The 13267-nt window shown below is 42.9% G+C and overlaps 1 protein-coding gene across 1 annotated transcript in view; it reads right to left on the bottom strand.

Moving 5' to 3' along the window:
• The window catches only part of CDH2 (cadherin 2), a 216107-nt gene extending 205392 nt beyond the window's left edge, over nucleotides 1-10715 (bottom strand). The window contains exon 1 of the mRNA XM_030876459.2: nucleotides 9859-10715. Coding sequence (XP_030732319.1) covers nucleotides 9859-9918 — 60 coding nt within the window. The 5' untranslated portion in view covers nucleotides 9919-10715. The remainder of the gene's footprint in view (nucleotides 1-9858) is intronic.
• Nucleotides 10716-13267: the final 2552 nt, after the last annotated feature.

Raw genomic sequence — 13267 nt, 5'->3', positions numbered from 1 at the left:
CACCCAAACCTTCTGCTTTAAGACTTCAAGTCAAAAAGATATTTAGTGCTTTGTCTCCATCCTCCTTCTGATATAGGGAAGCCAAGAAAAGCTATACCTTACTAAATTCCAAATGTCTTTGGTTTTTGGTGAACAATATTGCCAATTTACCAGAACTAAAGAAGAAGATATCTAGGTAGGAAAATCCACAAAAGGTGTTTCGTGGTTTGACACCATGAACACTGAAGTGACCTTTAGCTGCAATGAAACAGCCTGTTTTTATTTTTGTTTTTAACTCAGCTTTCACCTTCCTTCATCCCCCAGATCCTTCTATAGAGTCCATGAGCCTTTCCTAATTTTGTGACTATTAAAAAATATATAAGATACAAATATACAGATGATTCTACAAACTGAGTGAAAGATGCCAGCTACAAAACGGCGTACAGTGTACGACTTCATAAAGTATGGGAATAAGCTAAACTGATATATGCCATTAGAAGTCAAGTAAATAGTAACCACTGAAGAGATGGCTCAAATTGGAGAGGGTACCCCTGGGATGCTGGAATGCTGTGTCTTGACTGAGTGCTGATTAAATACTATGATCAATTAATGAACACTCAGCAGGCTATCCACTTATACGTGCACTGTCCCGTATACATTTGATACTTTCATAAAGAGTGAGTGTGTGTGTGTGTGTGTGTGTGTGTGTGTGAAATTTAAAATTTGAATTTCCTGAAATATGAGAAGCAAGACATGAGAACCCAATCTTGGAGTTGCTCTTGTGGGGGTGTATACCAAAGGAGCTGTGAAAGACTAATATTTTGGTTGCACAGAACACACTTTTCTTTACTAACTGGACCAGAAAGCCATAAAGAATGAACTGCAGACTTTGAACTGTTGTGTTAACCAATTAAGACAACAAAAGAAAAAAAATTAAAGTAGCCACAGCCTCTGATTTATTAAAGATTTGTGTTAAGCATAGGGATTAAATCATAGCCTTTAACTTAATAAGTTTAATGTTTTTTAAGTGATTTATTTCAGAGTTCGCTTAACAGCTCCCCAACCAACTAAGAGACATTTTGTTTGCTATTATAGTCAAGCCAAGTGTATCCACCCACCAACGATAGGTCAAGTTACAAACAAAATAGTTCTAGGCTTTCTGGGCAGCAAACAAATCAGCGTGTACTCAGTCACGCCACAAAACAGTCACACAAAAACCTGTTGTAGATGTGGATGTATATATTTTTAAAAGATGTCAACTGGTTTCATTTGTGGGAGAAGTAATTCGAATTACTCAAACATGGAAAATGTGCCATTAAACATTAAAATGTTTTAACACAATGACAGAATCTCTTGAATTTACTTTTATTGAAAAAACACAGTTTCAAAAAAAAAAAAAACCCAAAAAACAAAAACAACCATGCGTAGCCTGAGGCTTTCTTGGCTCTTAGAAAGTATTTTAAATTCCAGGATTCACACACAAAAAGATATTTTTTGAGTACTTACCAACACATTATTTGTTGATCAAGACAATCTGAAGAACATTATAAAACTGATTATGAATCATTTACCTAAGATTTTTTTTCTTCTTTCTCTAAGGGAACATATTAAAAAAAAAAAGAATGAAAATCTTAACCAAGCATTAAATTTTGGTTTCAGATGCAAAAATAAATCAAACTATTTAAGGTCAAAATTAAATAGAGAATGTAACTCAAAAGTTAACTACTTTACAAAAACCTTATAAACTCAGTAGTGAGGAATTGAAATTTCCCTCTAATTCGATATTCATTCCCTGAATATCATATTAAAAGGGTCCCAGCCTGGTGGAGGGAAAACACCTTGGGCCCTGCAGTCAGGCTTAACTCTGCTATAACCAGATATGGTTCTACTATGCACTCTCACAATAAATACTCAGACTGTCTGACTCCCTCTTTGATAGTCTCTAAAATGAAAATAAAACCACCTATGTTACAAGGTTATAGAAATAATTAACTGAGGTAACATGTTAATTTCCTTCCCTACAATTAAACTTATTTCATTTTTAAGGTTTAGTACTACCAGACGTTGGTTTTAAAAAAAATATTTGAAGAGATGACAGCAAATATCTAAAGTTTCAAATAGTTTTATCTGGCATGTGTGCTCTTCTGACTTATATGAATGACCTACTGATTATTACTAAAAATAAAATAAATTGTGAAATGTCTTAGAACTGCATATGGGAAAAAAAAAACACTGAAAGGGCATTCCTTAGATTCCTTACTGGAAGCAGTAATACGAAATTCGATACTTTTTTTTTTAATGTGTGAATTGTCATTTATATTTTAACCAATTTTATTGTGGTATGATTTACATACAATAAAATGCATCCATTTTAAGAGTATAGTTCAATGAGTTTCAAAAATTATACATTCACCTAACCACCACCGTCAAGTTCTAGAGCATTCCTGTCACCCACAAAATTCCCTCATGCCCCTTTGTAACCAATCTCTTGTCTCCATCCATATCCAGCCCCAGAAACCACTAAACTATTTCCTGTCCCTACAATTTAGATTTCCCTTTGCCAGAATTTTACAAATTTTGATATTTAATGCAATAGAAGAAAGTTGAATAAACTCAAAATTTATTATAATAATGAGGATAAAGAGAGTCATTTCACATTTCTAGTTCCAATAATTTCTGGAATAATAAAGATTCCAAATTATGATCATTTTTTTTTTTTTTTTTTTTACTAATTTGTTAATTCACCAAAACACTAAATTATATACAGAATGGGGGTGGGGAAACTCCACATGAATGTTTTAAATTATGATGGTCAAGTACAATTTTTTAAAAAACACAAAAACAAACATTAAAACTAAGACCATAAAAATATAAAACTATATGGTCGTACATAAGTATGCTATGGTCAAGTTAATTTTTAAAATTAACATAAAAAACAATATTAAAATAACAGTATGTAGGAGTACAGAAGTACACTATTATTCCAGGATTTATTTTATTTATTTTTAGTATAGGTAGGTATATTTTGCAAAAGAAAATCTAAGAACAGATCATGGATCAAATACTTCTCCAAGTTACTGGATTATGAATGCCATATTATGTTTATAATAACACCTCCTTTTAAATGACTCAAGCTGTTTTAAAAGCATTACACCACGAATTCTCCCAATGCTACCTGAGAAAGTTAAATATCTTACTTAATTGAGGCTGTAGACCAAAACATCTGATTCTAATACTAAACATTCTTCTGCATCTCAAGTTCTAGGTACTAGTAAGGTCCACTTTAGGCTACCTTTTCACTATCAGAACAGGTTAAAAATTAAATATTCAATCAGTCAAGAGAATGTAAGAAATATCTTAATGGTTTAACCAACTAGTATAATCTCTCGGGCACAGATAACTCAGCACAGTGTGGTCATTCCATGATACAACATGCAAACTATCTATTACATAACTACCCATTAAATTTAGCCAATTTTCCTTGGACTTACTTATAAGCTCAGCCTGCTACGGGTTGTTCTCAACCCAACTTTAGGATGTTCTAGTGTTAGTGTATGTCATCTTCATCTTATTTCTACTCTCATTGATTTTCTGTTCTTCAGTTATAGCTTCTCTCTGTGGTCTATGTCCAATTCCTCTTCATTCAGAGGCCTTGAAATCCCACTGATGATTTTGGCTGTCCTTCCCTGAAGCTTTTCTAGGTAGATACCTAGTGATTATGCTAAAACATTAGGTGGTTTAACAATAATTTTCTTGAACTGTAAGTAGAACTAAAATGTTTTGTTCCACACAGCAGGGGTTCTCAAATCTGACTGCACATTATTCCACAATTTATTAAATCAGTCCCTACCGGACTTTCAGAGACCATCTAATCTGATCTTTTGTAATTATAAACAATGCTTCAATGCAAATCCCTGTATGTGTAAATATATACATCATGCATACATCATGAATACAGACATATCTGTAAAAATGACTAGAGAAGAACTTGCTAGGTCAAGAGGCCATATTTTTTTTAAAAAAGAACTATTATTTATTGTTAATTTACAATGTTGTGTTAGTTCAGGTATACAGCAAGGTGATTCAGTTAAACATACATACATATATATATATGTATATAAGTTCTTCTTCAGATTCTTTTCCTTAATAGGTTATTACAAGCTACTGAATATAGTTCCCTGTGCTATATATAGTAGGTCCTTGTTGTTTATCTACTTTATACATAGTAGTGTGTATATGTTAATCCCAAACTCCTAATTTCTCTCTCCCCCCTTTTGCCTTTGGTAACCATAAGTTTGTTTTCTATGTCTGTGAGTCTATTTCTGTTTTGCAAATAAGTTCATTTGCATTTTTTTAGGTTCCACATATACGTGATATCATATGATATTTGTCTTTCTCTGTCTGACTTATTTCACTTCATATGATAATCTCTAGGTCCATCCAAAAGAGCTATATTCTTAATGCTGAATGATATGCTATCATATATGATAAACTATTGTCAATAGCCCTCAAAAATCATACTCTATCACTCTGAATACCTGAAAAATCTCTGCATTTCAGGTTAGTTATTAAAGTCATTCCAAAGTCTTTGAAAAGGAATCATTTTGGGATATTTTAAGCAGTCCCAAGAGTCACAGAACTAGAAAGTCCCTTAGAGATCAACTAATCCAACCAGGCCCGAGGTTTTATTATTGAGGAAAATGAGGTCAGCAGAGTTTAAGAGACTAAACTACATCTGGACCGGATGAGAACCCCAGGCTTTCTGCCCTTGACACTAGCTCTTGACCTTGACACTATGTCAGGGCAGCTCACTTGCACAGAACAAAGCTATTATACTCTTTGTGCCCAAACCACCTTGGATGACACACACAAAGTTATCAATTAACTATCAATTGACAGTTCATGCCAAATTGTGGTAAATGTTGCAGGGAACGCATGTAGATAGCAGTCCTCAACCTACGTACTGCGCATATATATGCAACCCAAGAGCCTGCCTGCTGTAAGTACAGTTGGAAGCTCAGACAAGGAAGTACACTGGGTCCTAAAGAGAGTAAGATGGAAAAACTGAGCAGTATTTACGCATAATCTAAAATAGAGCTTAAAAACTCGATTGTAACACAAATCATAATCTTTAAGTTCAAATTTTTCACAAGGTCCCATTTAGATCCTGAATTCACCTTCTGCCTACTTTAAACTCATCACTTGGTATATGCAGAAGATGTAGCTCTTACTACAATATTTATCTGTATATACTTCCTCCCTGGCATGAATAGGTTTGCTTAATTTAAAACTTATCTACATTTAGTTAAATACACAAAGACTATCATCCGCTCAAATTAACTGGCATAATTTACTGAAAAATTCAAACAAAAATAAATTTGTAGAAGGAAAAAAACAGAAATGTGAGGCGTAATGATTTGTTGGTACAAATTATGTTTCAGCTTAAAGTTCTTAACCCAACTTGAAAATAGATTCTAGAAGGTGTACTCATGGCAGATGTGAAATAATTACTCAAATAACAAAACCCAAATTCCAAATCCATCATATATTTTAAATGGCTGATGAAATTCACCACAAGTCTGTGCAGTGCTTAAACTTGATTAATTTTTGTATTTGAGCCCAAAGAGCAAATTTGAATAATGTTAACTTGGGCAAACCCATAGAAAGTACATACAAACACTACACTTCTTAAATAACAGCTGATTTTTTTTTTTAATCACTCTTCTAACTTGAGACTATCCCTTTGAAAACACGATGGGGATGAGGATTTTTTTGAAGGCGTTTTAAAGCAAGATTAACTGTTGCTTTAAGTCCTGACATTTCACAATTAATAACCCTAAAGCTTAATGAGGCGCAACAGATTTAAGAATTGAAGATTTTTTAATGAAAACGGAAATTAAGGACAGTTTGGTGCAATACACTGTCACCAAAATAATCTGTTCCAAGAAGAATTGAGTCTCTACACGTAAAAAATACAAACTATCTAAAAGAATTTCCCCTTAAAATCTCAGTTCAAACTTTTAGAAGAAGGTCAGGGTAGACTCTGATGAAGGTATGAAAGTCTACTTTGTAAGTAAATTTTGAACTTGCAATTAAGGCCTAAAAAATTATATATAATTTTAATTTATGTATATAATTTTAAAATATGTTTATAATATTTTAGGATACACAAATTATTTTTCAAATCACCCCTAGAACATGTGCAATGCACCACTTGTTAGTCATGGCCACATGCCACAAGTTTAAAAAAGGGCAGAGACGCATAAGTGGAATAAATTGTGAACACCAACTATGTTAATTCTTAATTTCATAGGAACTTGTTACAAAGCTGTTGAAAATCAAATAAACATGGTGAATACATATATGGTCTATACTTAAAATGATTATTGTATCCTAGATTTTCCACATTCTAAAACAAAGCTTTTTTTTACATTTCACGTGTTGAATATTAATGCCTTGAACGTCTATACTTAATAGGTGAAAATCACATATGGTTTGTGCATCTTTTTTCATACATCCTCATCCAGGGTTGAAAGCAGAACCAAGGCAATAAGACTAAGAATCTAGAATATCTGTGAATCTTAAGGAGGTGTCCTTGATTCTTCATAACCCATACAAACATATTTAAATTAGAACAATGCAGCTATGCAATTAAAATGTGAACTAGAAAAACAAAGCAGGCTTCTAATCTATTCATTACTGGATGGGTAGTAAAAGTAAAATTGGTTTTTATTCCTGATGATAAATCTATTTAAGGATTTGAAAGTCACTTGTATAATTTAAAAGGAAAGCTTGTCATAACTTTGTGATATCCCTTGATCAGTGAAGTTTAATGCTCAAATTCTGCTTTTTTCAAAAATAGGACGATGCTAATGCCTCAAGCTAAAATGAGGAATAGAGAAAATCTTAAACCTGAATATCATAATATGCAAAATTGACTAGAATTATGTAAATCTAGGTAACAGAATAACTCAACTAGTAAAGATTCTCTCAAAGTGAAAAAAGTGTTCCAAGTAAAAGAACACTTCAGTTAACTAAAGGGATAAAGTCCTTTTGAATATTCAATTATTCTTCTTTAACTGGTCTGAAAAAAATAAGGCGGCTCCGTTATCTACACTAATAACCTACTCATTCTCTTTTCTAAAACTCATGACTCCTTAGTCTGGCCTGAAAACAAATGAACAAACAAACAAACAAAAACCTAGACTTTTAATAGCAGATGACTGCAGAGGGGCCATTTTCACCTTGCGGATAGATCTGTGTTATTCTGGTGTGTAAATCAGACCATTAGCACAAAGTCATTTCCAATCTCAGTGTGTACAATCCACAAGGTGCACTTAACCCTAAAACTCGTGTTGCATAAACTGCTCTGCTTCCACTTCTAATGACCTTGCAAACCACTCAATGTTATTGCTCGACTCGAACCCGTGAATTACCCAAACTTGATGACAAAGTTTTAATCTCCCCTTTCCTCGAGGTTTATAAAAGTCAACAAGACATTGGCTTGGAAGAAACTGAGAAAAAACATACAATGGAAAAGGGAAGGGCGTGATTTGACGTTTATAAATGATGTATTTTAAAAATGCTTAAGGAAATAAAAGAAAATGACCTACAAAATCCACACCTGGTTTCAAGGCAGATGACTCAAAGAGGAAATGAGATTGCTCCAGTGGTACACACTTTAGTCCCATGTTATTAGCGACCAACAAACGTCTCCTCCTGTCCTAACTTCACTGCACAGTATTCAATTAAAACTTACTTTCAGATCAAAAAGTTGGTGAGCATACCATCCACTGCTGGACTCACACTCTTAGGACTTATTATAAGTTGCCTGTAAATAAGTCAGACCATGCCATGATATCCAAAACATAATGTTTTTTAAAGTGAGATTTGTTTAATCTATGACATATTTGTTTTAAAAAAACCTGATGTCCACAGGGTTAAGTTTATCTTGCTTTCCCCTTAACTTCAAACACTTGAAGTAGCACTTTTCTCCTTCTTCCCCATTCAGCCTAACCTCTTCAATAAACCCCATTTTAAAAGAAGAAACAATAAATGAAGTGACAGGAGGTGAAATAATGAGTGTGCGCTCCAAGAATAAAGGACGGTTTTATAACAGGAGGTACTTTTGTTAGCAAGTGACTGGCAGGTCTCCTCCCCCAAGTTAGGAGAAATTCCATCCACTCCCCAAAAGTGCAGAGGCCAAAATGTCTAACAGTTTTGAAACCCCCGAGTCAGGAGAGAGAATGGGGACGGGGGAGGGGGAGCGGACTGGCGAATGGGGGAAGGGGAAAGAAAAAGACCAGCTGGAGATGATAAGAACAAAAGGAGAAACCCAAGAAAGGAGAAAGGAACGGCGGGACCCGGGCGGCCCGGGAGCCAGTGGGAGGGAGAAAGCCGGAAAGTAGGAGAACTGGACCCGGGGGAGGAGAGCGCGGAGCCGGCGCACCATGGACAGGGCTCGGCGCAGCCACGGCCCACACCCCTCTAGGGGGTGGCGGGAGGGAGTGTGAGAGACCGCGGGCGCCAGCCCGATCCAGCCCCCGGCGCCCGCGGCCGGAGCGCGCCAGGCCCTGACTCACGCAGACCCCAGAGAGGGACGATCCGCACCATCTGTCTCTGCCCCGGTCGCCCCGGTGGCAAAGGCACTTCCAAGCCGCGCCCGCACTTTTTGGAGCGGCCACCGGCCGGCCACTCCTAGCCGTCGGCGGTGCGCTGGGGGCCCTTCAGGCGGATTCCCCTGAAGATCCTACCCTAAAGTGAAGGCGGACACGCCCCTCTCCCGCAGCTGCTTGGGGCCCCCGCCGCTGGCGGGGGCAGACTCGCGACCCCCGCCCGGACCCCGCCCAGCGCGGGTGTCGCAGCCGCGGCGCGTGGCGTCGCTTCACAAGACCCGACTGGCCAGCCGGGAGGGGCCTCGGTACATCCTCCGGGCGGACGCCGCGGGAAAGTTGGGCGCTCGGCCGGACTGGGGATCCGCGGCGCGGAGTGGGGAGGGAGGCTGCGACCAGCCTGGAGCAGGTGCTTCCTGCCGCGGAGGAGCCTCCCGGTACCGACTGCAGGGAAAGGCTGTCTGGCGCTCTCCCGAAGGCGTGAAAAGTAAAGGCGCCCCCAGGACGCACGCAGGGCAGAGGCAGCCGGACAGGAGAAGAATAAAAGCCGAGTAACGGAACTTCTCCCCGCCCGGCGGGATAAGGGGCGTGCGGGCCAGGGGCTGGGTGCGGAGGCGCCGACCCGCGTAGACTCTTTGGGGCTAGGGGGTGAGGTTTTCTTTTCAGGTAGGACCGACTCAAAAAAAAAAAAATTGTGAGGGCAGGAAAACAAAAATAAGAAGCAACTCTAAGCTGCGATAAAGACAATAGGACGGGGGAGCCCTTGGGCACCGGGAGGCGCGCGGGTGCCAGGGTGAGGTGGGGTGGAAGCAAGTCCCGTAACTAAGATACCAGAGTGAGAATTCCTACTGCAAACTCGCGACCCATCCCTGCAGAAATAAACAAACAAACAAAAAATGGAGCAAAGTTCAATGCTAAGGGCGAGAAGCGCGGAAAACTGCAAAACCGGAGTGCTATCCTACCTCACCTTTCTGCTGCCTAGGGACACCCCCCGCCCCGCGAGCTCGCCTGACCCCGCAGGAGCAGAGGGAGCCCGCGATCGGCCCCTTCGGGACCCGCCAAGAGAGGCGCGGGAGACCGGCTGGCTCCGGCAGCCCTGCCCTTGCGCCCTGCCCAAGCCTAGTGTCTGCGCAGCTCCCGCCCGCTTGGTGCGGCAACTCCCTTCCCGGGTGCGCAGCCGGGCCCCGCAGCGGCGCGGGGAACAAAGGGACCCGGCGCCGCCCGCCCCACCCCGCCCGCGGCCCGGCCCGCGGGGACCGCCGCGTACCTGAAGCAGGGCCGCCAGCAGCGGCAGCAGGGTCCGCGGCGCTCCCACTATCCGGCACATGGAGGCGGAGAGGGGCCGAGCGAGGAGCCGGAGGCGGCGGCGGCGGCAGCAGCAGCGGCGGCAGCACCAACAGCGGCGCGGAGAGACGGCTCCAGGCAGTTTCCACCCCCTTCCCTTCCCTCCCCACCCCCTTCGCCGCTGCTCCCCGCTCCCCGCCAATGGAGAGAGAGCTGATGACAAATAGCGGGCCGCGGAGTCCGCGGGACTCGCAACGCGAGTAATAAAACAGACCGAGAGATCAAGGAGCTGGGGAGGGGGCGGGGGAGAAGGCGGGCGTACGCTTGAGGGTGTCTCTGTGTGTGTGGGGGGGGGGCCGCGGTGGCAGCGCCGGCTGCTCTGCCCAAAGCGCAGCGGAAGCCAGGAGGGATGCAGGCGGCGGGGACCTTGGCCGGTGGAAGATGCGGAGGTGGAAGAAGAGCGGCTGGCACCCCCCAGGAGCTCCGCAACGCGAGGTTTCGGTCTCAGGGTTTTGCTTCCTCCGGGTCCCCTCTCCAGGGCCGCTCGGCACGACGAAGACGGCGGCGAAAGCGCCGCGGGGAGGGCGCTTCGGGCCGTGAGCGCTGCGCCCACAAAGGGCAGCTGTCCCGCCGCCCCCGCTGCGTGTGGGCTGAGGACCCTTTCTGGGCTCCCCTTTCCGGTCCCTGGGAGAGTTGGAGACTGTTCTCTGGCCTCGACCCGCGGGGGTGAGGCCAGGGTCCGGCGCGGCCGCTCCTGCCGCGGCTCCGTCCCGCGTAGCTGCCGCCGCGGCTGCCCCTGCTGGTTCCCGCCCGCCGGGAACCCGCCCGCCGGTTCTCGCCCCGCGCCGCTCACTCGCGCGCGCCGCCCCAACCCCCTCCGCCGCCGCCGCCTGCGCGCCCCGCTCGTCCTCCGCGAGCGCGCCCAGGGCGAGCTGCCGCCGCCGCTCTCCCCGCGCTCGCCCGCCCCGCGAGCTGCCTGGCTGCGCAGCCCGCTCCCCGCTCGGATCTCCTCCCGCCGCCGCCGCCCTCGCCCCCGCCTCCCTCCTCCGCCGAGCTTCCCCGCCCGCGTCGTGGCCAATCGGAGGCCACCAAGCTGCAGCGGTAGCCGGCCGGATCCGCGGCAGCCGCCCGCCCCCGCCCAGCCGAAGCGCCCCATTTTTGCTGCAGCCAGCGGGGGGTCGCCGGAGGGAGGCCTGGGGTGCGCAGAGCACCGCCCCGGCAGGTGGAGGGGCTGCGGGAAAGAAAAGAACTTGCGCAGGAACTTGATTGGTGGCAGGTTCATTTGTGGACTGCGAAGGGGAATCAGAGATTAGGCTTTGGAGAGGGAATGCGTTCTCCGTCGCCTCACGCACGCTTCTCTTTCTGTTCTGGCTGTTTTTCTGGGCAGGGGCCGACACAGCAAACTGGCGACGCAGGCAAAGCCCATCCTGGCCATTGTTGTCTGCGGCGCTCGCCGCGAGCCACCTGCGGGCCTGGAGGGGGGAGGCCCCGTGGCTTCTCTCGGGCGCACGCACCTCTCCCTCCGTTGCGGATGTGCTGGAACAGCCCAAGTTTGTGTGTGCTTGTTTTGTTGTTTTTCCCTCTGGGGGGTTGAGAGTGCGTGTTATTTTATTTGAAATCTCCTGTTGTCTGTTTCTACTCGTTAGTGATACTGTTCACAATTTTTAGCAAACGGTCTAAGGGACTTTGACTCCCTCCGTACACCCCCCCCCCGATAACAACAAAAGAAAGTAAAGAAAGAAAGAGAAAAGGGAAAACGACCTAAAACCAGAACTTGCCGTGAAAATAGGATTATCTGAGACATGAATGACTGATTCAGAGTTCGCACCAAGTAAAGGATATTTGCTTCCTCCTTTTAAGGCATGAACTTGGGGTGGTTCACAAAAAGTGAGAGACTTTACAAGTTTGGGTCACAAGCATTTGTGGAATGGAGGGAAGGGTGAGGAGCAATTGATTTTGGCGAGGTATTAAGTTTTTGTCAGAACTTTTTTTTTTTAAGGTTTTTCAGGTAAATAAAAATACGGGTTTTTTTCTAAGCGTTTCAGCACTTCGGAGGTCATCGAACTTCGTTGCGGTTAATGTACATTACTCTTCTGCTTTGGGTAACTGAAGTATTAAGATTATTTGAATTTGAGTTTCAGGATACTGATCATTTAAGAACTTGATAATGCATCTCTAAAAATCAAGCACTAATTTCTTTGACGTAAGTGATGTAGCTTTTAATAATGTACTGTCGCTGGCTAGGCTTTTCAAAATTCAATATTCATAGGGAAGTTTATGCAATTTTAATTAAAAAATAATATTGTAGGCCTTTTTAAAATGAAATTCAAAAATTTTTTCTGGATTTTCTTTTCAAAAGGATAAGGAAGGTCATGTTAATTAAATTTAAAGACAAAAGGCCCCACTTGTTCTTTCTCTTCCTTCTTTGCTAGATATTATTGTCATACTATGGCTGATTGGCCTAAAATTACTCCTCGCAATAGGGTATTTATAAATTCCACTTTCAAGGAGTCATGCATAATAGTAAAACACTTAGTAGCAATATGGGGATATCCTTTGTTGTATTCCAAAGTGGAATTTATAGATCCCATCTCTATGCCTAAGAATTAAGCTGTGATCCTGGACTTGAGGCTTTACTTACATCCTCACCACTCCCAGCAATAGCCACTGATGTTTATTGCCATTCTGATTAATGTAAAGGTAGAAGAGATTTCAGCATGAATAACTATTGCTTGTTAGTATTATTTGCTTGAAGCTTTAAACACCTTGCCCCTTATAAATTAAACTCTTATTATGACTTCAAAATCTGCTTTGGAATGCCTGTCAGTCAACTAATTCTCTGACTCCAGTAGATTTCAATCAGACAGGTAAGCATTGGCAGCATTTTATTTTTTTACTTTTTTATTTTATGTCCAGCTTCCATGCCTCTCACTCTTCAATGGTATGGACTGCTTTGGAATCTTGCCTGAGTTTAACCTGATCACGTGGTCAGCCGAACCTTGCTAATCAGCCTTTGATCACAAGAAGGGATAGCCTAGTCTCAAATCAACTTATTGGAGACTTGTGCATCCTTTTGATGCTAATGAAAGTAGATCTAGTGTTGACTTTGACACCCAACACAAATGGTACTTTCATTGCACCATTCTAAAGGTAATCTAATGGGGCCTTTCATTTCTCTGGGCAAGTGGTGACCCAGCGGTCAGGATTTCAGCTTCTCCTCAAGGCATTACCAGTCTGAAGACTTCCTATCAGCTTGCTCAGCTCCAGGGCTGCAGGGACTTAGGCAGTGACCCAGAGAAACAGCTTGATTGTGAGGGAAGGGGGGAAAGAGGGGGAAAACCAGAAAAATAATAATTAAAACTAAGGCTGGACTCATAACACTGAAAATCAGC

The sequence above is a fragment of the Globicephala melas genome, chromosome 13 (assembly GCF_963455315.2).
Source record: "Globicephala melas chromosome 13, mGloMel1.2, whole genome shotgun sequence".
In the NCBI taxonomy this organism is placed as follows: Eukaryota; Metazoa; Chordata; class Mammalia; order Artiodactyla; family Delphinidae; genus Globicephala; species Globicephala melas.
The sequence above is the reverse complement of the archived record's forward strand: the minus strand, read 5'-3'. Positions and strand labels throughout refer to the sequence as shown.